The following is a 27,557-nucleotide window of genomic DNA, read 5'->3' as shown; positions in this document are numbered from 1 at the left end:
TTGAAGGCCGAGCTGAAGTCCACAAACAGGATCCTCACATAAGTCCCCGGTCTGTCTAGGTGTTGCAGAACATAATGCAGTCCAATGTTTACTGCATCGTCCACAGACCTGTTTGCTCTGTAGGCAAAATGAAGAGGATCCAGCAAGGGCCCAGGGATGTCCTTCAGGTGGCCCAGCACCAGTTTTTCAAATGACTTCATGACTACAGACGTTAGAGCCACAGGCCTGTAGTCATTTAGTCCTGTAATTTTGGGTTTCTTAGGGATGGGGATGATGGTGGAGCGTTTGAGGCACGTTTGAACGTTTGAGACTAGTGATAATAGTTATAGTAATAGTGATAATAGTGATAGTAGTAATAGTGATAGTTATAGTAATAGTAGTAATGGTTATAGTGATAGTAATAGTGATAATAGTTATAGTAATAGTAGTAATAGTAATAGTGATAGTGATAGTAATAGTTATAGTTATAGTGATAATAGTTACAGTAATAGTGATAGTAATAGAGATAATAGTGATTGTAATAGTGATAATAGTGATAGTTATAATAATAGTAATAGTGATAATAGTGATAGTTATAGTAATATTGATAATAATGATTGTAATAGTGATAGTTATAGCTCCTATAATGTGAACGGCCTTTAGTCTTTGACAAATAAAATTATTAGGGCAGTTGTTTTTAATTGTCAAATTGTTATTTGAGTTTATTGCTATGGACAGTTAAAGAAAAACTTGTTCTCTGTGAAAGAATAAAGTTGAATCTGAAATTACAAACAGTTTAATCAGATTTTCACACAGATGTTGTGTGGCACAACAACAGTTAAACATGGAGTGAGTTGTTTCGCGTACATACAGTTATATACATTTCATATTATAGAATGCTGCTACAAGAAAATAATTACATTTTGACTCTGTTTTCTTTACTGTCTAATGAAAACCATAAATGATGTATAATAGGAGATCAGATGCATTAGTTCAGATTAACTTTACAAGTTTGTCAGCTGGCCAACAGTAACCCTGTTTTCTATATAGAAATAAATATAAGAATTAAAAATCAGATACATTTAAAGGCGCTTAGTTGCAGGAAAATTGATTTTCTTAGATTTAAAAGGGAAGTAAAATTTGTGGTGAGGGTTATTTTTTTATATAAAGTTTCAAGGAAGTGGTTTTCTAGACAGGAAGTTGGTGAACTGATGCTAGTGAGTCTGGCTGCTAACACACAATAGATGCCATCAACAATAAAAACCTAAACTGCAACAAATCTCAATTTTCTTTGCAGACAACGGACAGGTCAAATGTGAGCAGGAATAACATATTGCAAGTTCTTATCTGCTCATAAACATGAATGTTCATCATGACAATAAAAAATCAAATAAATGTTTCCTAGCAGATATAGTGTAAAGGAAAAAAGAGAATTATCCATTAAAATACAGCAGAGTGCTACGAGAGAGGAAAACATTGCAACAAAATCCAATTACTATATTTTTTTAAGAAAAGTGTTGTTCATTTGTGTGAAACTTGCCACCACTAAAAGTTCACCCAAAAATAAAAATCTGTTGTTAATGTGTTCACCCTCAGGTCATGCAAGATCAGGATGAGTTTGTTTCTTCATCAGATTTGGAGAAATGTAGAATTGCATCAGTGTGTCACCAATGGAAGTGAATGGGTGCCGTCAGAATGAGAGCACAAACAGCTGATAAAAACATCACAATAATCCACACGTCACTCCAGTCCATCAGTCAATGTCTTGAGAAGACCAAAGCTGGAAGAAGTATTTATTTGAGTTAGAAACATCTTAATGCTGGATTTGTTTCATCTTTTGCATTCTCTGTGGATTATTGTGATGTTTTTATCAGCTGTTTGTACTCTCATTCTGACGGCACCCATTCACTGTGATGCAATGCTACATTTCTCCAAACCTGATGAAGAAACAAACTCATCCTGATCTTGGATGGAGCTATTTCTCTAACACGTCTATTTATACCAACTGAATGAAACCAGTGTCTTAAAGAGGAGTGGAGCACATGTTATGAGTCCATCAGGCTGTGATCAGGAACATTCAGGTTATATAAAGTTCTCGTGATCTTCTGGGACTGAAGGGTCTTGGTTCCTGCGGTTCACAGCACGTTTATAATCAGGTCCAGGGTTTTCTCCTGATCTGTTGATGTGCATCACAGCGTTCAGGTCTCACTGTACAGAGAGGATCTTTTCATGATTGTCTTCACATCGGAGATAGTTCTGCATCTTCACTTCATCACTGATGCTCGCTGGTTCTGGCGGTTCTTCTGCTCCGAGCTCGCCGTCACAGGAGGATCTCGGGATCTTATCCCAGAATCAAGCTGTTCCACACTTCGCTTTTGGAGCCGGGAGATCCACTTGGAGAAAGTTTGAGAGCAGAACTTGAGCTCGGCGTTCCCAGATACGACGGGAATACAGAGACCTGGAGGCACAAGGAAAAGATGGTGTGTTACTCTCTTTATCACTTATAAGGACATGGGCAACATCTCTGTCACATGCTTGAGGTATTCGGCCAATCAGAGCACACCTCACTTTTCAGAACGATGAGTTTTGTAAAAATCAACACATTTCAGAAGGCGGGGCTTAGAGCAGAAGGCGGGGCTTAGAGGAGAAACAATAATCAACATTATATAGAAAATAATGTGTTTTTATCCTTAAACCACATAAACACATTGCATTACACCAAATGCACAAAATAATAATTTACTCTTTTTAGCAACATCATATGACCCCTTTAAGAAAAACATGTTAGGTTTATATATTAAATATATTTATATATAACATAAATTATATTAATATAGGCCTATATATGCATGTAAATATTTTCATAATATATATGTGTGTAGTTATATATAAATAATAAATATACACCGTACAAAAAGTTTTATTTAAATAAAATCACCATTTATCGTTTGACAGCACTAATTATATGTTATTATAATGTATGTGTATTATATTTATTGCCACAATTGTTATTTCTAATATAATAATATTTATTATAAAATAGTATGGATTATATTAAATTACATTAAATATTTATAATAGCCAGACATACTTTTTTTAAATAATCTGAATTTATAAACTGCACAATAATCATAAAAGTGATGAAACAATGTCTGAATACATGAATGTCCACAAAATATTTAATATATGTACTATTTAAAGGTTTGTTTATAATATTTATAAATGTATAAAATGTATAAATACAAATTTTATACCTATATTTAATATTAATACATAATTTATTTATTTATTAATAAATAATATATTTTTTACAAAGCACACACAAACTATTTAATATATTTTATATATAAAGGGTCATGTTTAGCTATAGTGGTTATAATTACAAATAATAAATGTAATATATAATACTAATTTTGTTTAAATAAAATAAGCACTACAAGTAATTATAATTGTTATTTAAAGTTGAATATTCCTAACAGAGTGTAACTGCCAGTGTGTGTGTTGTGCTCTCTGACCGGTGTGTGTTGGTGTGTGTAGAGCGATGAAGTGTCCGGCTCCGTCTTTATGGGCCGCGCTTCTTCAGTGGGACTGGAGTTCACAGCACTGGAAGCCGTCTGACCCTCGGATGACCCTGAGATCACACACAGGTCAAAGGTCACCGTCACTGATTCCACCACGCTCATGATTCTGACTTTAGATGCTAATGAGAAGAGTTCTCTACTCACCAGGTTTGGACTTGCTGAAGTTTTTGGGTTTGCGTTTGCGCGTCTGAATTCCCTCTTTCTTCATGGCAGGAGGACGAGGAACCTGAACACAGGAGCAGAAACTCATTCTGATTAAACAGCCAGATTTGACACAAAAGCTGTACATTTGCACTGTCATAGCGTGAAGTTATGTCTTCTTGAGTCTGTCTCACCCCGTGGAGTTTCATGTAGAGTCCGCAGGCGTTGCAGACCGGCTCTCCTTCTGCGTTACGTCTCCAGAGCGTGGTTGTGGTCGTCTGACAGTTAGTGCAGGACAAACCAACCCGTCTGGACGCAGACTGACCAAGAGACAGACAGAAAGCAGCAGGTCAGTGATGGGCTTCACATCTGAATCAAGCCTGGATTAAACAATGCAATGCTACAAAGTCATGCAAAAAAAAAAAAAAAAAAAATGCTGGAAACAATGAAAATGTTGCAATATAAAACAAAATAAAAAGAGATTTCAGTAATAAAATGTAATGCAAAAAAAAACTTGTTGGAAACACTGAAATAATACAAAAAATTGTAAAATAAGAAATGCTGCAAATAAAAACTACACTTTGCAATGCAACAAATAGTGCAAAATAAAAAACACTGCAATAATAAAAAATACAAAGTAATGCAGAAACAAAGACCTCGGTGCAAACGATAAATTATAAAAAAAAAAAAATGAACACTGCAATAAAAATGTCAAATTATAAATAAAGTCTGCACTAATAAAATGTAACACAAGATAAAAAATTACAAAACAATTGCTGCAAAAATGGAAATAAAAACTAAAATTTGCAATGTTATAAATAGTGCAAATTAAAAAAAACAATGCAATAATAAAAAATACAAAAGTAATGCAAAATTTAAAAAATGTGATAAAAAATGACCTTGCTGCAAACAATAAAAGATAAAAAGATAAAGAAAATTAACACTGCAATAAAAATCTAAAATTAAAAATAAAGAATGCATTAATCAAATGTAACGCAAAATAAAAAAGAAATAGCTACAAACCTGGAAAAATAAAAATGTATCGTTGCAATGCTATAAAAAGTGCAAAAAAAAAAAAAAAAACATTGCAATAATAAAAAAATAAATAAAATTGCACAAAACATGTTAGCTTACAGTAATTAAAAATAAATTACAGTAATTAAAAAATAATTATATTAATATATATATATGCTACAAAAACTGAAAACTCTGCAATATTAATAAAAAATGCTGCAATAATTAAAAAGTAATGCAAAATAAAATAAGAAAAACACTGCAAGATAACAATACACACTGCAATAATAAAAAGTAATGCAAAAAATATATAATATAAAAATGGCAAAAAATAACCCTGTGCACTAAAAAATTTTTTTTTTTAAATGTAACAAAATTCAAAATAGACAATAAATAATGTTATTAACTGTGATAGGTCAACAGGATGAAAAACGTGTGTTTAATGAACTGTCCTGTAAGTATTATGTGTACTTGACTCATACATCGATTTTAAGGTTGAAATAGAAAGATTGACCGGTGTGTTGTCAGGAGGGAGACTGATGTTGTGAATGTGGGTGAAACGCACCAGTCGTCTCTGAGGTTTGATGAGCGGCCGGTTGATCCCGTTCATCTTGTTATAGAGACCGCAGGCGTTACACAGATAATGACCCGTCCCGTCCCGCCGCCACAGAGGAGTAGCTATCGCCCCGCAGTTCACACACTCACGACCCTCAGCCAAATCATCCAGCAGCTCTGAGCAGAACAAACACACACATGAGTTCACAAAGACGCTTTTATCTGTGGAGGTGAAGAAGAGCATCCAGCCTTTGAAGATTTAATAGTTATTTATATATATTTATTTTTATATATTTGTTATATATATTTATATATATTTGTTTTTATTTTTTTTATTTTTAATTTGTATAAAACAAAAAAACTGCAATGATTAAAAAAAGTGCCAAATAAAAATAATTAAATAAAAATAAATAAACCTTCTGCAATCACTGGAGAGAAAATAGAAATAGAAAAAAACACCATAATAAAAATAGTGTCAAATAAAATGAAAAATAAACATTGAAAAAAAATACTTTAAAAACTTTATGCAAACACTAAAAAAAACTGTAATAATAAAACTGAAAATATGAATAGGTAAATAAAATTAATGCAATAATAACAAATAATACAAAACAAAAAATAAAATTTCCATGCACAGTGAAAAACTGTTATAATAAAAATAGTGCAAAATAAAAAAGAAAAATAAACACTGAATTAATAAAACAGTACAAAATAAAAGAGATAAATATAATCAATGCACTTATACTAAAATGCAAAAAATATAAACTGTGGTAGTAAAAAAGCAAAAAGCAAAATAAAAAGCCAATTTTCTGCAAACACTGAAAAGACTGCGATGATTTTAACAAACATTTTAACAAACTGCAATAATAAAAAGTGCAAAATAAAAATAAGCAATGCATAAAATAATAAAGTGTAAAGTAAAAAAAAATAAAACAAATAAACACTGCTATAAAACTGTGCAAAATAAAAAAAAGAGTCATACATTTTTGACAACAAAATGAGAAGTGTAGCTTCTGAATTGTGAATCAAAGCAGCTGAGTTTCCTGATCAGCAGGAGGCGCTGTTTCTCACCAGTGTGTGTCTCTGTTAATCACATGACAGACCTGAACTACAACACTGAACCAGGACCAGTGTGGACACACGAGACAGAGGCAGAATCATTCATCTCTCTCACTCAACCATTCTTCAGGCTTTCAAACACCTTTAACAAGCTGCTGTACGCTTTCTGTCACATTCATTCAGAGTCAGCACAGATCCAGCAGAGGACAACAGCTGAGACACACATAACAGTTTCTTTTTTTTATTGCGATATTTCTAGTGTTTAGAAAAAGGAATTGTATACCTATTGTTTTTTTGTGTGCAGTATTTATTTTTATTTTTTGTATTATTGCTGATTTATTTTGTACTTTTTTTAATATTGCAATGTTCTGTTTTTTAAGTTGCAAATGCTTCGAGAACACACACACACACACACACACACACACAGATTGCTTTCTGTGCAATTAATAGTAAACTTTGAACCTTGAACCTTGAACAAAAGGTTTAAAACATTTTTTCAAAGCTAAAAAATAAAAATAAAAACTAGATTAATCACCATTAAAGACTGAATAATAAAACAGAATGTATATATATATATATGTGTGATAATAATAGTGCAAAATTAAAGTACAAATACACACTAAAATAATAAAACATTTATTATTTATTAACAATTATATAAAAAAAAATAGTGCAAAATAAAAAAAATTAAACTGCAATAATAAAACAGAGAAGCATAAATTAGATAAAGCAACAATAAAAAGTAAAAAAATTATTACAAATAGACGTACACTAAATGCAATCTCTGGTCTTTAATAATATTCTAGAAATGCACAAAATCATTATTCATACATTGTTCATTTTGTAAAATCATAAAATGGAACGTTGCTTTAACGTTTGCAGTTTAAAACATGCATCCTGTACATTTGGACAGAGAGCATTCAGAAATAAAGTTTTTAAAAGGTTTGCACAGAAACGCAGAAACTAATTATAAACTGCACAAAAGCTCCCAAAAATACAACTGAAGTCAAGCTTGTGTCTGGGTTCATTAATAACACTCTATTAATAACACAAAGCTCACTTTACTCTTACAGTTTAATGAAAAATCAGAGTTTATTTAATATCTCAGGCAAACATGATTTATCTCGCGCACAGATTCGTGATTGTGTCTCTCTCTGAAAGACAATATAACTATAAACTGAACGGAATGATTGCTAATCAAATCTTTATCTTACTGATTTGTGTGCAGTTATTGATGTGAATAAATCTCACGTGGCACAGATTATTACATCAATCCACGCTTTGTTTTCTTTCGCTTTTTTTACCTTGACTTCGTTTTTTTTTGCCAGAAAAGTTTATTTATTTATTTTTTAATGCATTTTAGACGTTTTTAACCAAAGCGACTCAAAGTGCATTCATATTATAATTCGTTTAACCATATCATTGTGAATTTGATCATTAGAGCAACATGCAAACAACCAAAAAAGGTACAATTTTCGATAAAGCGATTCTTTGAAAATCGTCTAAAGCGAATACAACATTATAATAATATTAAATCGTCATTATTAATCATTTAGATGTATTATGTATACAGGTCACAAATGAATTTACATCAGAAACTTATTTTAGCTTTATCTTTTATTCTGTTATATCATATTAATATTTCATATATTTTATAATCTTTTTATATTGATATATTATGAATTAATTTTAGTCTATAAAATAGTTTTAATTAATCTGTCATAGGCTACACACGACAGATAAAACAATATTATTTATTTATAGCCATAAAATAAACAGCATAGGTTACTTAAAAATAAAATTACCTAATTATATCTGTTTTCTGGATTTGAACGACTTCATTAAAAATGTAAACCACAAAATGTTTCTAAATGCGGAACAATTTCATTAAAGCTAAATAAAAAAGCTATTTTTTTGCATGATTTATAGACTATTATAGGCCTAATAATAAATAAATATAAACGATCCCAGGAGACGAATTAAAACTCTTTTTTTTTCTGTGTCGTGTCTCATAAAAGCATTTTCACTTCGAGCTAAAAGAAATAAAAACAGAAAATAAATTAAAGTCTTATGGAAAAAAAAAATATTTCGTATTTTTTCAGGCCCTGCTGATAATAAAATAATAATAGTAAAACCAATTTTATTTATTTTTTTGCAATAAATATTTATATGATTCGATCAGAGTGACATCATCTAAATTCTCGGCTCATTATGTAAAAACTGTTTTTTATAAACTGTAAACTCCGTAATGTTTCTTAGCATTATTAAATAGTAATAATAGTAAAAAAAACTCGGCCCAAATTAGCAAAAGACAGTATATATTTTTTTAAAAGCTGATGTTTATAGCCATAAATGGCGAAACTTAATTTAGATTTGACCATGTTCATTATTCTGATAATCAATTCTTCCAGCAAATAAAATAAATGTAACTAATTATTATAGGAAATCATATTAAGCCTACAACCACACGGTTTCAAAACAGAACATAACATTGAAAAAATAATGCACTTTTATTAATTTATTTGTATTTTTATTATTATTCATATTCATAAGCGAGTTTGGCGATTTTTAAATTTCATCAAAATAAATCCAGGCCGGAAACAAGTAAAACTGAGCAGCGCGTGAGCGTTAAATCACCTGTGTGTTTTACTTTCGTTTTATTTGAATCATATTCTCATATCAGATGATGAATGATAGTGTCGTGCAAACTCTTATTTAAACTTCCTAAAATCACTACCACAAATGCACATCAAGCTCAAACCATCGATGACTATTTCTTTCTAACATTTCAACCTAAATTTAAGATATCAATGTAATATATATATCTATATATATATGTTTTTTTTTATTGCAAATAAAACCAAAGAAATCTTGTGAAGCGTACTCCATTATTTGAAGTCTTTCTGCTTCAGAATGGCATGTTCATAGTCGCTGTTTAAAATAAAGGTGCTTAAAATGTTCTTCAGGGATGCACCACTCAGTAAAAGAAGCATCTCTTCCTCATGTTTTTCTAATCTGAAGAAACTTCTTTCGGAGCAAAGACGCTTTTGTGAAACAGAAAGTTTCTTCAGAAATGAAAGGTTCTTCATGGAACCAGAAAAGCTTCTTCGATGGCATCACGAAGGCCCTTTATTTTTAAGAGCGTCTACCATTTTTTTTTTTTTTTTGGTGAAATTTATTCCGCTAGAAATTTTTGAGTCAACTCTATTTTATTTTTATTTATTTAAAAAAAATACAGAATCCTGAAATCATTCTGAATTCTCACCCAGACTGTGGTGGCGCGTTGTCCCGGGGGCTCCGCCGCTCTGGAGGCTGTGCAGCACGGAGCTGTCAAAGTGCGACGCCGCCCAAGAGCCTCCGATGTTGGGGCTCATGTAAGCCGGGTATCCGCCGTGATAGGATCCGCTCAGACCGCGCGAGCCGTAGTGCTCTCTCCCGCCGGCGGAGATGTTCAGCGGGCCGGAGTAACTCACCGTCTCCCGCGCCGCCGCGACCCCGGAGCTCAGCGGAGTGCTCGTGGAGAACGGGAACCTGGAGACCGGAGAGTGATGCTGGCCGCCGGTGGAGCTGTAAGAGGCTTCGCCCGCCTGCGCCCATCCCGAGTGCGCGGACACCGGGCTGCTCTGCTGCGGCGTCTGGAGGTACGGCAGCGCCGGGATCATCGAGGTGACCCGGGTGGGTGTCACGTACACCGGCGAAGCGGCGGCGTTATGCAGGAACCCGGGCTCGTAAGACGCGGGTCCGTGGTTTGCGGTCATCGTTACACCTTGATACATGTCCACAGGTGAGCGATCGCTCCACTCGCGAGGACCGGGGCATCGGCGTCGCTCTTACCGGGCTGAGCTCACCCTGGGAGCATTTTCTGCTTCGCTTGACTTGGCGGCAGCGGAGGATGATGAGGGTGTATGGTCTCACTCCTCCCAATCTCTCCGCCTCCAGTAACGCGCATCTGATTCCTGCTCGGGTCACCGACCTCGTTAACAGGAACAACAACATATTCCCTTTATATCTGCTCCACGCCCGCAAATCAGACCCGGTTCACAAACGAAATCAATAACATACAGTTAAAGCTGTAATAATTACTTTTTTTTTTTTTGCAGATTTGACAAACTATCAGTGAGTTATGGTTTGCGCTCTCGAGCACGTATCTTATAGCCTTTATTTGCGCATGTGCAAGAATTAATTCTGAGATTCCAATTACAAAATTAAGGATTTCATTGAACTAAATAGGGTCATATAAAAAACTTAAACATAAACATGTTCTTTAAAGAACGCCACAAAAAATATTATCTTATAATAAAAAATACAAACACAAATTAAAACAAAAAAGTAATAAATATTAACTAATTTATAAAAAAATCACTCACACACTCACACAAATATTTCAGTATTGCAAAAAATTAGCATACATTTGAGACCGTCGATAAATGATTTGATTAAATTACTAAAATGTGACGTCATAACTGACAAGCAAAGGAGAGAAGCGGGGAAGAGTTTTAGATCTTTCCGGATTAAAAACTCTGGTAAATGAACGCATGGTCGTGAAATTTATCTAAATTATTTTATTACAATATAATTTCCTAAGAGTTCAAATATGTAAGCCCTGTGAGATATTTAATTATATTGCATCGTAACTGAAAAAAAAAAACTGGTAAAAAAAAAAAAAAAAAAAAAATGTATACACATTTTTTTACGTGATTTTAATAGGTCAGCAAAATAAAGAAAACTGTATAAGGCCTAATTCAATTATAGGCTATACGCATAATTTATATCATGTCTCACTTTTAAAAGTAAAGCAAAAATCACGTTTTACATAGGATATGAAATTCGCATATTTAATGTATCAGTATTACAATAATATCCAAAAATATTCTATGTATTAATACTGCGTTTATATGTCTAATACGTGCAGGAAGAGACGAGTGATGGAGATGATTGATGTCCCGCGCATCGCTGACGTCACGGTTGTCGGAAGCATCACTGTTGTTGTTTTCAATGACACATTCTTTTTGACTGTCATTTCGCTGTTTTTTATAAACAACCCAAGACTTTCATGCGGTCCATTTCCTTTACAATTATCCGTGTCGATATGAGGCTTCCGCAACGCTATCCAGACCACTTTCACACAGAACATCCGCCAGCAGTGTGAGGACACGCTTGTGTTTTCTTTTTAAAACATTGCATTGCACTGTTAATAATCTGAATGCAAAATCTGAGATTAGAGTTGGTGGTGTTTGATGCAATGCACCATTTTATTTTACTGCGATCACAGTAGTTTATACGTCACAGTTCACTTTATTTTGCTATCCTTTATGAACTATAGTGTCATGCATCCACTAGTAAAAAATACAAAATTATATATATATCTGGTGTCTGAAGAATTTTTGTGTCGACTATAGTACTAATGCATTAAAACACATGACAAACATATCTTCAAGTATTATAATGCATTGTAACTTTGGTTACTATTAATTATGAAAAGATGCAATGCATTGCAACGTGCATGTTCATAATGCATTATAAAGGAAAGCTTTACAAAGACGTACAAAACTGCTGGTATAAAAAGACAACACATCAAGATAGTATACTAGGATACATGAAAAATCCTTTATTTGAAGGATTTTGTGAAAGTTTTAAGTAGAAAAGGAGTGAATGACTTGGATTTCTGTAGTGCAGGTAATAGTCTCACAGAGGATATTATTGATAGCGAGTCCAAAGCAGGACAGGATGAAGTTGGAGTTAAGCAGGTTCTGGAAAACTTGGGAAATCAGCAGATCTCCTCCATATCGCTCCCAGCTTCCTCAGCGTCTCCGTCTCCGTCCTCAACGGGAAACTTTCCGTGGCTGGTCAATGTGAAGTCCTCCGCTCCTCTTCAAGTGTTTTCCAGAATTCCCATCATCTGCTGAAACTCTAAAATTGTAATCGATTTGCAAAAGACGATTATCACGTTACAAAAGACAGAAATGGTTCAGAGGTCTATGATTTGATATTTATCCGTCTTATAGTATAAACACTTTTTGCAGAAAATGTAAGTTGGGTGTTGTGGGTGCATGCCACAGTGACATCATCACGGATGTGTTCTTGTCACACATGCTTTTTATTTCTATCCCTTTATTGCTAGAAGAGATGTGTATGTATGTGTGAGTGTTTGTTTGAGGCATGTGGTGTGATTGGTTCGGGCCCAGACTCTGTCGGAGTGAGTATGAACGAGGTGTTTGCAGACGAAGATGAGACGGGGAGAAACAGCAGATAGCATAGATGAGACCGACTGAAGGGAGGAGTGTGTGTTTGTTGGAGAACTGAACGTGTTGCAAGACAGAAAATCGAAATAGTGGAATGTGATGTGTAATAAATATCAGCATCCTTCTGTCTGCAAACCTAGAGCATTAAAAGAGAAAAATGAGACACTTTACACAAGTATGATGCAACGTGAGTTGTATTTACATGTACATAGCATTCATTTCTGGGTTTCAGAAGATACACATATGTAAGATATATATGTATAATATTGCTAAAAGGCTGCCAGTGTGTAATTATGAAGGTAATAGCAGTTGCAACTTACATTGCACTCAAGATATTAATTTTATTAAGTTTATGCATGCTTTCCTTGCTTCTTTTTAACCTGGTGCTGTGAATATGTGGATTTATTTTTTACAATTTAACTCACAGGATATTGCGGTGCATTTGCATTTTCTAACAAATCTTGCAATTCAGCTGCATAGCTAGAAGACTTTGAATTCACGTAGTTGCATACGTTTGGCCACTTCTGACATGAAGGCAGTCCAAACTAAAGGCAGCAATATGATGCATTATTATTTAGCCGTTCTCTGATGGATGCACGTCCTTGTGTGTCTCTGTGTAGACTCTTGGGCTCAGGACGGGGTCGGTGGCCCCGCATGGCCCTTCTTCCTCTGGGTCAGAGCGCAGCCAGACCCCCTGTCTCCAGGAAGAGCATTTCAAAAGAGCATCCATCGGAGGATCAGACGGAAAACACTGACAGAATGAGACCTGGACATGGAGGACAAAACCTGAGAAATGAGGAAACGGCTCAAAACAAGTGGCACACGCAAACACACACACACACACACACGTTTGTTTTTGTGTAAAGTGTGTTCATCCCATAGGTGTAATGGTTTTTATTCTGTACAAACTGTATATTCTATGGCTCTTCACCAACCCTACACCTAACCCTAACCCTCACAGGAAACTTTGTGCATTTTACTTTCTCAAAAAAACTCATCCTGTATGATTTATAAGTGTTTTGAAAAATGGGGACATGGGTTATGTCCTCATAAGAACCCTCTCCTTGTAATACCTGTGTCATACCCATGACATTATACACACACACACACACACACACACACATACACACACACACACACTCACACATACTCTCACACACACGCACACACACACACACATACACACACACACGCACACACGCACACTCACACACACGCACGCACACACACACTCAAACACTCACACACACTCAAACACTCACACACACACACACACTCTCACACACGCACGCAAACACACACACACACTCACACACACGCACACACGCACACTCTCACACACGCACGCACGCACACACACACACACACTCAAACACTCACACACACTCACACACACACGCAAACACACACACACACACACACACACACACACACACACACACACACACACTCAACTGAATGTGTTGCTGTGGCATTCTAGGTAGTTTCTAGGGCATTGCTACTGTATAAGGTTGCTAGGGTGTTGCTTTGCAGTTATGTGACTATTCTGAGTACTTGTTTTAATGTATATAAGTAAAAAGTTATCCTTTAGACCTCAAATGAATCCCACCTCTGGCTGAAGATCTTTTCGGATGCAGCAGAGCATCATGTTTGACCTCTGTTTGTTTGTTGGTATCTGGTGTGTATGTGATGAAATTAAGAGCGATCAATGACGTCTCTCTCAGGTACGATCTCTCTCGCTCTTATCTGGACAGTGTTATCTCTCCGAACCAATCCTCTCAGAATCAGGCCGACGGAGAGACGTGTGAGTGTCTATAGACAGAGGCGCTCAAGTGTGAGTGTGTTTGATCACTTCTATCTGTGACTGTGAACATGTGTGTGTGTGTGTGTGTGTGTGTGTTTGCAGAGCTGCTCTGATTACCTCATCACATCTACAAGTGTGACAGAATTGGAGAGGATTATCGGATTACAATCTGAACAATCACATGGGAAGCTGCTAAGAAAATCTCTTTAATGTCTCAGATGTTTCTCCTAAATGTTGCAAAAGGTGTTGAGTTTTAAATCTTAGTTTTGAGTCTTGAAATTATGTTTCAATTTACGAAAATACCAGAGTAACGTCTCCTCAGAAGAGATCTCGACTACGTCTCAAATTCTTTTAAACATTAGATCGTCATTATATAATAAATGCGAGTTTCAGATGAGATCAAACTGTGCTCAGGTTTGTCAAGACACCGAAACACGCATTTAAAAGTTCTCAATGGGAACTTTAGGAGAGGAATCAGAAAGCTGATATTTAGATGAGATTACTCTGTCAGTATGAATTACGATGTGTGTAATAGGTTTACGGACGGTGTGTAATGGCTCGAGTGTGTTTGTGTTGTTGTAGAGTGTGTGTAGATCGGCTCTCTTTGCTTTACACTGATGTTTAAAGCACATCTGACCTCACCGAACACAAATCAGCGTTATCTTTAACCGCTCGTGTTTACAGCCAATCAGCTTTCACCATCAGGATCATCACACACTGTGATAGAGAGGTCACAGAACTCCGGCCTCTGTGATTGGCTCGTTTCTGACCAATCACAGGATGTGCTCTCACTACAAAAGAGGTTCACAGTCCGTCTTAAAACCCTAAAGGGGGAATCATGCAGAAAATATACTGTTTATGAATCAGATTTATGATGTTGAATGCAAATTCTGTCAATTGATTAATAAATTAAAATAAACGTTTTTGTTTAAATAATATATTTGTGTGTACATTGTGTATATTTATTATGTATATATAAATACAAACACATGCATGTATATATTTAATAAAAATTTGTTGTTTATATATATAAAAAATTAAATGTAATAAAATAAATAAAATAAAATATAAGAATATAAATGTATATACATGTAAATATTTCCAAAATACATAATGTATGTTTGTCTATTTATATATACATATAAATATACACAGTACACACACATATTTTATGTAAATAAAAAGTTTTACAGCATATATATATATATATATATATATATATATATATATATATATATATATATATATATATATATATATATATATATATATATATATATATAATATCACCAAATTGCATCAAGGCAGTACTTGTTGATTTTCTTTAAATGCATTACAGTAATTTAGAATATACAATTATTTGTCCATCTCTAACGAAAATAAAAACATCCAGATACCGATATGACAGAATTAAAAAACAGAAAGAAAAAAAGTCATAAAATAGAAATCATTTTCCTGAAGAAAAGTAATACTTAATCTTTGTTTAAAAATTATGAAACATAAGAAATCCTAAATATAAAAAAAAACATTGATCACGTTTTTTGAGATTCATCCTGAGAGGGGATTAACTCTGAATTATTACCCTCTCTTGGTTTTTATTGCCTGTGTTTATTTATAGAATACATGAAGAGAGAAAAAGAGAGAGCGAGAGAGAGAGAAAGAGAGAGAGAGATAGACAGAGAGAAAGAGAGAGAGAGAGAGAGGTGGGCATCCAGAACCTCACCCTCAGATAAGAATGGGTTAAAGTCTGACTGCCGAACAAACACTGAACCAGTGGACGAGAGAAACGCTGATAAGAACTGAACACACACACCACACACACACACACACACACACACACACACACACACACACAAAATCACTCACACTCACATTTACACTCTCTCTCTCTCACACACCATCACCGAAATTGTGCGAGGAAATAATGCAATCCGAGTTTGTGAGTTGCAACAACACATTATTGCAAATAGAAATGTATTCAACAATATCAACAGGGTCGGCATTTCTACATTAAGTCACATCCTACAGAAACATAACTTCAGAATGAAGCGATTGTACGGGGTGCCATTTGAGAGGAACAGTGTCAGGGTCAAGGATCTGCACCATGATTATGTGCAGGTGATGTGGGAATGAGGGTTTCTGCTGCCACCTGCCCTGCCTGTAGCTCGTAGTTGTTGTCTATATTGACCTAAACCAGCCCCTACTTGTGTGAAAATGTAGATATTGTAGTTACTGTATATGTACTTTCTGTTAAAGACAGTGCTGGATTTGGATGCCACTGAACTGCCGCATGAATTCATCTACGTAGCTGAAGCAGGCTTCAATCTGTCGTCGGGCATGTTTTTTTTTTTCTTCCCAATAGCAATTTATCCAGTAATTGTTTTGTTTTGCCATCAGTTCGTAGCAGTGAATGAAGATGTATCATATCGATCACAAGTGCAGTATGGAGTACCTCAAGGCTCAGTACTAGGGCCGCTACTCTTCACGCTTTATATGTTACCCTTGGGAGATATCATCAGGAAACATGGTGTTAGTTTTCACTGTTATGCTGATGATATGCAGCTCTATATTTCCTCGCAGCCCGGTGAAACACACCAATTTGAAAAACAAATGGAATGCATAGTCAATATAAAAAAACTGGATGACGAGTAATTTCTTACTGCTAAATTCAGAAAAAACTCTGCTTGTAATAACCTAGAACACTGTCTAAGACTTGATGGTTGCTCTGTCAATTCCTCGTCATCAGTTAGGAACCTAGGTGTGCTATTTGATCACAATCTTTCCTTAGTTAGATTATTGTAATGTAATATCAAACATCGTATAGATTTTAAAATATTGCTTATTACTTATAAAGCCCTGAATGGTTTAGCACCTCAGTATTTGAACAAGCTCTTTTTACATTATACTCCTCTACGTCCGCTACGTTCTCAAAACTCAGGCAATTTGATAATACCTAGAATATCAAAATCAACTGCGGGTGGCAGATCCTTTTCCTATTTGGCGCCTAAACTCTGGAATAACCTACCTAACATTGTTCGGGAGGCAGACACACTCTTGCAGTTTAAATCTAGATTAAAGACCCATCTCTTTAACCTGGCTTACACATAACATACTAATATGCTTTTAATATCCAAATGTATTTTTAAAATGGAAATCGATTTAGTAGGCTCGACTAACCAACAGTACAGATTTATGGGTGAAAAGAATGAGGTTGAGAAGATATTTATTGACGTTTATTAGTGCTATCGCAGTTGTGACACATCATTATAATCAGGTTTTGTGTGGTTTCAGTGGTTTTGTGCTATTAGCGAGGGCCTCACGACCTCTAACCAGCTCCAGTTACACAAAACCACTAATAAAAAACGTCAAAAACCCACTGTATATCCATAAATACTTTTAACTTTATGCTGTATTTTGATCCCGTGGAGCCTAAATCTGGCCTTGACCGTGATGATGTAATAAAAGCATCCATCACATGACTGAATCCAGAGGTTTATTACTTGATTTGGTTTTCTTAGGAGATCGGATTGAGTTCTCAGTCACATTTAATCACATTTTAGATCTGTTTCAGACATTTCTCCTAAAATACCCGAGGAGACAGAAAAAAAAACACACAAATGAGTCACTGGTTGTCATTCAGTACGAGAAAATAATTATAACTAATAATATTAAAGACAAAAACACCACAAAATTACTAAAATTAGAAAATAGATAACTAATAAATATTAGTAAATATATAAACATTACATATATAAATACTAAAATTAACTTAAAAACAATGAATACTAAATAGTATTTGGTATTTAATACTAAAATGACAGAAAATAACTAAACTGAAACAGAAATAAAAATAAATTAAAGAAATAGACATTTAAAAAAAATTAAATAGACATTTTATATAAAAACTACAAAACCACGTTATGAAATTATTACAATTATTTAAACTTAAAAAAAAATCATCTGTGTGTGTGTTAATTTAAATATATATGTAAATTAAATTAATAAGAAGTTGATAAATATTAAATACTAATAAAATAAAAGTGACAAAAACTAAAATCACTTAAACTTAAAATATAGAAACCAAACTAATAAATATGAATACATATAGAAATATTACACAAACATTCATGTAAATTAAAATTTTTTATTTGAAAATAAAGAAAATAAGAAATTCATAGACATTTAAATAAAATGTAATACAAATGACAAAACACTACATTATACTAAAACTTAAAATAAAATGAAAATGAAAAATAAATATGAAAAATCTATTAAATAAATATATAAATAAATATATAAAATTAATTATTAAATTCGTTAATATACAAATAATAGTATATTAATGATTCTAAAATAACACGGTTTATGGACGCAAACACAATTAGAGGAAATAATAACACAGAGGAGTGTCTCAATTCAGCAGGTCATACAAGTGAGGAAATATCGCTGTTTGTCGAGGATCTGTGCAGTTGAAACACACACACACACATTCACATTCACACACACACACACACAAAGTCAGCAATCATACGTGTCATAATAAGAGGCTTGTAGAGGATCCTCTGAACAATAGGGCTCCACAGACTGGGCTCTTATCAGTCTCAGCTCTTATCCAGACTGTCTCTGTTAGTCTAAACCCCCCTGAGCTCCACCGGACCCCTTATCATCTCAGGCCCGGCTGACGTCAGGCTCCTGCTGATAGAGCCGGGGCCCGCTGAGCCCCACACAAGCCGGTTAATGCTCACATAATGACATGCATGTAAATGAATTGTATTGATGTAATCCAGTACAGTACTAGCTGAATATGTATCATTGTATCAGTACCACATAAATACATGCAGAGAGTGATACAGTACCTGTGTGTTTGTGTGTTGGGGTGTACTGTACTGTAGTTTACTGTAGTTGTGTGCTTTGAGTAATACCTGTCATCCATGCTATGTAATTTTTATTGCAGAAATGTTTTCGTTACTGTACTGTAAGGTATAGGACTGTTATGTGCAGGATTGAGTTGGTCATTTTAAACTTTCAGTACTTCCATGTTTGGAAACAGACATTTATAAAAACTAGAACAAAAACTAAGTGTTGCATTGATGAACTGATGAACTGAATAAAAAAAGTGAAAATTAAAAGCTGTAGTGTTTTATATAAAGTACACTAGTCTTTTGCTGCTAATCTAAAAGTGTAAGTGCAAGGGTGTCTCTTCTTGTCATCAGAGTGACATTTTGATAAAGGATTGTTTAAATATTTTAAACAATTTTAACTGCACATTTATCTGTTTATGGTTTACATGACATGCAACATATTAAATATTAAATAAAATAAAAAATTCTGAAAAAATATTGTATTATAATATTTAAAATACCTATAATAATAAATAATCATATTAAAATACAAAATTCTGAAAATACTAATTGTAACTTGTTTATATTCATAATGTAAACTTTGTTATGTTTTAAAACAATGTTACATTTAAATAATGTTTATAATGTTATATTTATGTTACAATTGATTCTATTTCAAATAAATGCTGTTCTTTTGAAGGATTTGTTCATCTGTAAATCCTGAAAAATACAATGTATCACATTTTCCATAAAAGCTATTGTGCAGCACAACTGATTTCACATATACGAGCAAGTTTTTCATATGTATGAGCAAGTATTTCACATGTACACACAAGTGTTTCACAAGTATCCAAAAGTGTTTCACATGTATGCGCAAGTGTCTCACATGTATGTGCAAATGTTTCACATGTATGAACAAGTGTCTCACATGTAAGCGCAAGTGTCTCACATATACGCGCAAGTGTCTCACATGTATGTGCAAATGTTTCACATGTATGAACAAGTGTCTCACATGTAAGCGCAAGTGTCTCACATGTATGTGCAAATGTTTCACATGTATGTGCAAATGTTTCACATGTATGAACAAGTGTTTCACATGTATGAACAAGTGTTACACATGTATGTGCAAATGTTTCACATGTATGAACAAGTGTCTCACATGTAAGCGCAAGTGTCTCACATGTAAGCGCAAGTGTCTCACATGTATGTGCAAATGTTTCACATGTATGCGCAAGTGTCTCACATGTATGCGCAAGTGTCTCACATGTACGCGCAAGTGTCTCACATGTATCCCAAAGTGTCTCACATGTACGCGGAAGTGTCTCACATGTACGCGCAAGTGTCTCACATGTATCCCAATGTGTCTCACATGTACGCGCAAGTGTCTCACATGTATGCGCAAGTGTCTCACATGTATGCGCAAGTGTCTCACATGTACGCGCAAGTGTCTCACATGTATGCGCAAGTGTCTCACATGTACGCGCAAGTGTCTCACATGTATGCGCAAGTGTCTCACATGTACGCGCAAGTGTCTCACATGTACGCGCAAGTGTCTCACATGTATCCCAAAGTGTCTCACATGTACGCGGAAGTGTCTCACATGTACGCGCAAGTGTCTCACATGTATCCCAATGTGTCTCACATGTACGCGCAAGTGTCTCACATGTACGCGCAAGTGTCTCACATGTATGCGCAAGTGTCTCACATGTACGCGCAAGTGTCTCACATGTATGCGCAAGTGTCTCACATGTACGCGCAAGTGTCTCACATGTATGCGCAAGTGTTTCACATGTACGCGCAAGTGTCTCACATGTACGCGCAAATGTCTCACATGTACGCGTAAGTGTCTCACATGTACGCGCAAGTGTCTCACATGTACGCGCAAGTGTCTCACATGTATGGGCAAGTGTCTCACATGTACGCGCAAGTGTCTCACATGTATGCGCAAGTGTCTCACATGTATGCGCAAGTGTCTCACATGTATGCGCAAGTGTCTCACATGTACGCGCAAGTGTCTCACATGTATGCGCAAGTGTCTCACATGTACGCGCAAGTGTCTCACATGTATGTGCAAGTGTTTCACATGTATGCGCAAGTGTCTCACATGTATGCGCAAATGTCTCACAAGTATGCACAAGTGTCTCACATGTATGTGCAAGTGTTTCACATGTATGCGCAAGTGTCTCACATGTATGCGCAAGTGTCTCACATGTATGCGCAAGTGTCTCACATGTACGCGCAAGTGTCTCACATGTACGCGCAAGTGTCTCACATGTACGTGCAAGTGTTTCACATGTATGCGCAAGTGTCTCACATGTATGCGCAAGTGTCTCACATGTATGCGCAAGTGTCTCACATGTACGCGCAAATGTCTCACATGTATGGGCAAGTGTTTCACATATATCCCAATGTGTCTCACATGTACGCGCAAGTGTCTCACATGTATGGGCAAGTGTCTCACATGTATCCCAAAGTGTCTCACATGTATGCGCAAGTGTCTCACATGTACGCGCAAGTGTCTCACATGTACGCGCAAGTGTCTCACATGTATGCGCAAGTGTCTCACATGTATGCGCAAATGTTTCACATGTATGTGCAAATGTTTCACATGTATGAACAAGTGCTTCACATGTACGCACAAGTAGGTTTGTATTCTCTCATATTCACTGTTAGCTAGATCTGCTATTCTCTAAATCTCAAAGCTCTCAGATGAACCTCTCTCTCTCTCTCTCTCTCTCTCTCTCAGCACCAGGTGTGTTTGGTCGATAGCGCAGTGATAAGTAGATCTGTAACAGTGTTTCTGCTGGAGGAGGAAACATGGCCTTGAGCGCCAGGCGGAGAGAAGGGAAGGGAGGAAGATTTCTCTCTTTTTCGTCTCACTCTCTTTGTCAGACACACACTCCCTAAATTTCTCTCTCAGCCACCGCGACCTTGCATGTAAAATTATTATACAAGAAATGAAAAAAGAGAGGAGAAACGGACAGAAAGACGTTTTATTTTTCTCTAGAGTTTCTTGGGAATCATTCTGGTCCCTTCAGATCAAACTACAGTAAATGTAATTATATAATGCTGTGGTTTCTAACTTGAAAAGTGTGCATTTCTATCTTGCCACTTAGAAAACTGCAACAGAACAACATTTGAAGTTATACTTGAAAAATTGAAAAGTAATGCCAAACATCCACTTTGAAGCACACACAAAATAAATGTATTTTAATCTAATATATAATGTATTTTTAAAAAAATTTAATTGGGTATTAAAAATACTCAACATCTTTTGAAAAAACTATATAAAATGCCATGATAGAAACAAAGGCATAAAAAAATAAATAATCGTAATTGTTTACTTGCATGTCATGTGACCGTCATCAAAGGACTGTCCACCTGTGAATGCATTGTTAAACTATTGAAATATTAACCTGGGGAAACTTTCAGTATATATTTTAGGCCAAAGTGGTTCAGCAGACAAAAAAGTTTGGGAATCCCTAATGAAAGAAAGCTCCCATAGCAAACGAAGAGCTGTTTAAAAATGATCCCGAGAAACTGAAACACTGACTGACATTATTAATGTAGAATAGGCCAAGGCTTCACACACTCGCCGGTGGTCACGCCTCTTCTTGTCTTCTCATCAGAGACAAACATCAGAAGGAGAGTTTGAGAGCGGAGCTGATAAGAGCCCAGCGCTCCATTAGTCTCTCTAATTAGTTTGGAATAGTTTGAGAGTTCAGCTTCACATTGGCCAAACGCCACTGCAGTGTAAACTGACAGAAGCAAACACTGCACAGACCTCAGTGTGTGTGTGTGCATTTCACTGCTGCTTGTAATCTAGTGTGCTGTCTATATATAGCTGCTCTCAAACTGAACCTCATCAGTGATGGATTCAGAATACTCGACATAGAGCGCAAAAATCTCAAATCACTATTAAATGCAAGTTATCAAAAATACATGCTCTAAGACATATTTATGCCCAAGTTTAAGATTTATGCATCTAGATTGAACATAAAATTTCCATGCATTTCAGTTACACAGTTTTAAATTAAACTAATGTACTTAATGTGATGCATATTTGTCAGTCATATCTTGCATATCATTCCAGGCTGCAGCAAAGTCAGATTGTGCAGAAGAATCATCTGTTTCCTGTGGTCTTGTCCTGGTGCTCCTCTGAGACAAGGTCTTTACAGGGGATCTGTATCTGGGGCTCTAGTTGTCCTGGTCTCCGCTGTCTTTCTGGCAGTAGAGGTCCTTTCTAGGTGCTGATCCACCATCTGGTCTGGATACGTACTGGATCCGGGCGACTGCAGTGACCCTCTGATCTGGATACAGACTGGATCTGGTGGCTACGGTGACCTCGGAATAAGAGAGAAACAGACTAATATTAGCGTAGATGCCATTCTTCTAATGATGTAGCACATAGGGTGTTATGTGAAGTGTTCCCGGTTCCGGTTTACCTAATTAATGCAGCCTAAAAATCCTTTAACGGATTTGGATTTTAAAAGCATATTAGTATGTTATGTGTATGCCAGGTTAAACAGATGGGTCTTTAATCTAGATTTAAACTGCAAGAGTGTGTCTGCCTCCCGAACAATGTTAGGTAGGTTATTCCAGAGTTTAGGCGCCATAAAGGAAAATGATCTGCCGCCCGCAGTTGATTTTGATATTCTAGGTATTATCAAATTGCCTGAGTTTTGAGAACGTAGCGGACGTAGAGGAGTATAATGTAAAAGGAGCTCATTCAAATACTGAGGTGCTAAACCATTCAGGGCTTTATAAGTAATAAGCAATATTTTAAAATCTATACGATGTTTGATAGGGAGCCAGTGCAGTGTGGACAGGACCGGGCTAATATGGTCATAATTCCTGGTTCTAGTAAGAACTCTTGCTGCTGCATTTTGGACTAGCTGTAGTTTGTTTACCAAGCGTGCAGAACAACCTCCCAATAAAGCATTACAGTAGTCTAACCTTGAGGTCATAAATGCATGGATTAACATTTCTGCATTTGACATTGAGAGCATAGGCCGTAATTTAGATATATTTTTGTGATGGAAAAATGCAGTTTTCTAAGGAAAGATTGCGATCAAATAGCACACCTAGGTTCCTAACTGATGACTAAGAACTGACAGAGCAACCATCAAGTCTTAGACAGTGTTCTAGGTTATTACAAGCAGAGTTTTTAGGTCCTATAATTAACACCTCTGTTTTTTCTGAATTTAGCAGTAAGAAATTACTCGCCATCCAGTGATTTATATCGACTATGCATTCCATTAGTTTTTCAAATTGGTGTGTTTCACCGGGCCACAAAGAAATATAGAGCAGAGTATCATCAGCATAACAGTGAAAGCTAACACCATGTTTCCTGATGATATCTCCCAAGGGTAACATATAAAGCGTGAAGAGTAGCGGCCCTAGAACTGAGCCTTGAGGTACTCCATACTGCACTTGTGATCGATATGATACATCTTCATTCACTGCTACGAATTGATGGCGTCATATAAGTACGATTTAAACCATGCTAATGCACTTCCACTGATGCCAACAAAGTGTTCAAGTCTATGCAAAAGAATGTTGTGGTCAATTGTGTCAAACGCAGCACTAAGATCCAATAAAACTAATAGAGAGATACACCCACGATCAGATGATAAGAGCAGATCATTTGTAACTCTAAGGAGAGCAGTCTCAGTACTATTCAGTACATTAAGTCCAGTACATTTATCCATTAAAATATATTAACTTGGTAAAAAATAAGGCTATTAAATGCATTCAGTTAGATCAAATATATGAGATTCAGTTTATTGACAATAAATATATAAACCTGCTACCTAGGTAGTTTTTGGAGCACGTGTCCAAGTGTGGCCTTTCGAAACTAGAGTAATAGTTTACTTAAAAAAGAAAGTAGGGCACTTGAAAGTTTCATTGTAACATGACGTGCATCACTGATATAATGAGGAAAGAGCAGGAAACTTTCAAGAGGGTCGAAAGTGTTTACCTGGACAGTTCAAGACCCGAGCGTGAACCCACTGAGTCCACAGAGGAAAATAACACTGATAGTCCACACACACACACACACACACACACACCTGTACACACCAACACTGACTCCGATGCAGATCGTATGCACCAACAATAGTCTTTCCACTGGAAACAGAAGTAACATATACCACAAAAAAGTGTGTATATCAAAAGTTTGGAGTCAGTAAGATAAAAAAAATGGTTCACGGATGCATTCAATTGTTTTAAAAGCGACTGTGAAGACATTGAATCATTTCTGTGTCAAATAAATGCTGTTCTTTTAAATTAATCTATTCATCTGTGAATCCTGAAAAATAAAATGCATCACAGTTTCCACGAAAATATTGTGCAGCACAACTGTGTACAACATTGATGATAATCAGAAATGTTTCTTGAGCAGTAAATCATCATATTATTCTGATTTCTGAAGATCATGTGACACTGAAGACTGGAGGAATGATGCTGAAAATACAGCGGAGCATCACAGAAATAAATTACACTTTAACACAGATTCACACAGAGAACAGCAGTTTTAGTTTGAAATAATATTTCAAAATTTTTACAGTATTTTTGATCAAATTTGATGAGCAAAAGACACTTCTGTTAAAATCATTATAAAATCTTTTGAACGGTAATGTGGGTGTGCATGTGTATATTAAGTCATTTATTTAATAAATAATTCATATTATTTTGTCTGAATATTGAGCTGCTTTTGAACAGGCATCGATGGAGAACCATGCTTTGTTTTTCGAAAATGTGATCTATAATGCAAGTTTTATCCTAATTTTACTTCTCTTCATGTAAGTAAGTAACATGAAAAGAAATAAAATTTGGACAAAACTTGCATTATAGATCACAAAGCATTGTTCTCCATATATATATATATAATTGTCTAAATTCAAGCCCTAGTCGTAAGTGCATGTGGATGGTTCTGTGTTATCTGACCTGTGCAGTGGTCACTGGACATCCATCATAGCTTATCGTTTAAGTAAACAGCGTGACTGCAACACAGCAATACGCAGACGTGCAGCCAAAGATCAGCCGAGCTTCAGAGGGATCCGAGGCCTTCGCTTGACTCGCTCAATTATTGGGAAATACCAGACTTGACCTGCGTGTGACTGACTCAACTCTTCATTCAAAAGGAATGGCTTTTGGCGTCTTTAAGCAACACGGAAAAACTTTACAACGCTGAAGCCAGACACACTCACGTCCAAAACAACACATCTATGATCCACAACGATTGCTTGCTTTTTGGACTGTTTCTATTTGGAAAATAAGCCTTCGGTATAGACTGTTTTAAAATCCTGTTCTTCATTTAATACGAGTTATTCGTATTATCATAATCAAATTACTAATAAACTCAGGAGCTACATACACTTATCAGATACTTGTTCTTTGATATAAAGTGGATGATTCTTTTAAACATATACTGTGTACAGTACAGACCAAAAGTTTGGAAACATTACTATTTTTAATGTTTTTGAAAGAAGTCTCTTCTGCTCATCAAGCCTGCATTTATTTGATCAAAAATACAGAAAAAACAGTAATATTGTGAAATATTATTACAACTTAAAATAATAATTTTCTATTTGAAAATACTTTAAAAAAGAATTTATTCCTGTGATGCAAAGCTGAATTTTCGGCATCATTCCTCCAGCCTTCAGTGTCACATGTAACATCAGTCGATCACATGATCATTTAGAAATCATTCTAATATTCTGATTTATTATGAGTGTTGGAAACAGTTCTGCTGTCGAATATATTTGATCAATAAAAGGTTAAAAAGAACTGCATTTATTCAAAATAAAAATAGAAATTATAATAATATATTTTCTTTACTATCACTTTTTATCAACTTAACACATCCTTGCTGAATAAAAGCATTTATTTTATTTAAAAGAAAGAAAAAAAATTACTGACCCCAAATTACTGACCAGTATTGTATATTGTTATTACTAAATATTGATATTTTAAAAACATAGGTTTTTTTTTTTTTTTTTTTTATTCATCAAAGTATCCTAAAAAAGTATCAGATGTTCTGAAAAAATATTAAGCAGCAGAACTGTTTCTAACTTTGAGAATGAATCATCATATTAGAATGATTTCTAAAGGATCGTGTGATAATGATCCTAAAAATTCAGCTTTACATCACAGATATAAATGATAATTTAAAGTATAATAAATTAAAAAACAATTATTTTAAATTGTAATAATATTTCACAATATTAAATATTTTTCTGTATTTTTGATCAAATAATTGCAGGCTTGATGAGCAGAAGAAACTACTGTCAAAAACATTAAAGATAGTAATGTTTCCAAACCTTTGGTCTGTACTGTG

The 27,557-nt window shown here is 35.1% G+C and overlaps 1 protein-coding gene across 1 annotated transcript; it reads right to left on the bottom strand.

Annotated features, from left to right (window-relative positions):
* Positions 1 to 759: 759 nt before the first annotated feature.
* Positions 760 to 10,312, bottom strand: LOC113120551 (transcription factor GATA-4-like). The gene is made up of 6 exons (XM_026290419.1): positions 9,595 to 10,312; positions 5,281 to 5,447; positions 3,896 to 4,021; positions 3,705 to 3,786; positions 3,495 to 3,610; positions 760 to 2,437 (listed from the first exon to the last, which is right to left on the bottom strand). Exons 1-6 carry the CDS (start codon positions 10,103 to 10,105, stop codon positions 2,321 to 2,323), a joined length of 1,119 nt encoding a protein of 372 aa, XP_026146204.1. The 5' UTR covers positions 10,106 to 10,312; the 3' UTR covers positions 760 to 2,320.
* Between the last annotated feature and the right edge of the window lie 17,245 nt (positions 10,313 to 27,557).

The sequence above is a fragment of the Carassius auratus genome, chromosome 20 (assembly GCF_003368295.1).
Source record: "Carassius auratus strain Wakin chromosome 20, ASM336829v1, whole genome shotgun sequence".
NCBI lineage: Eukaryota > Metazoa > Chordata > Actinopteri > Cypriniformes > Cyprinidae > Carassius > Carassius auratus.
This window is presented reverse-complemented; position numbering and strand designations above follow the sequence as displayed.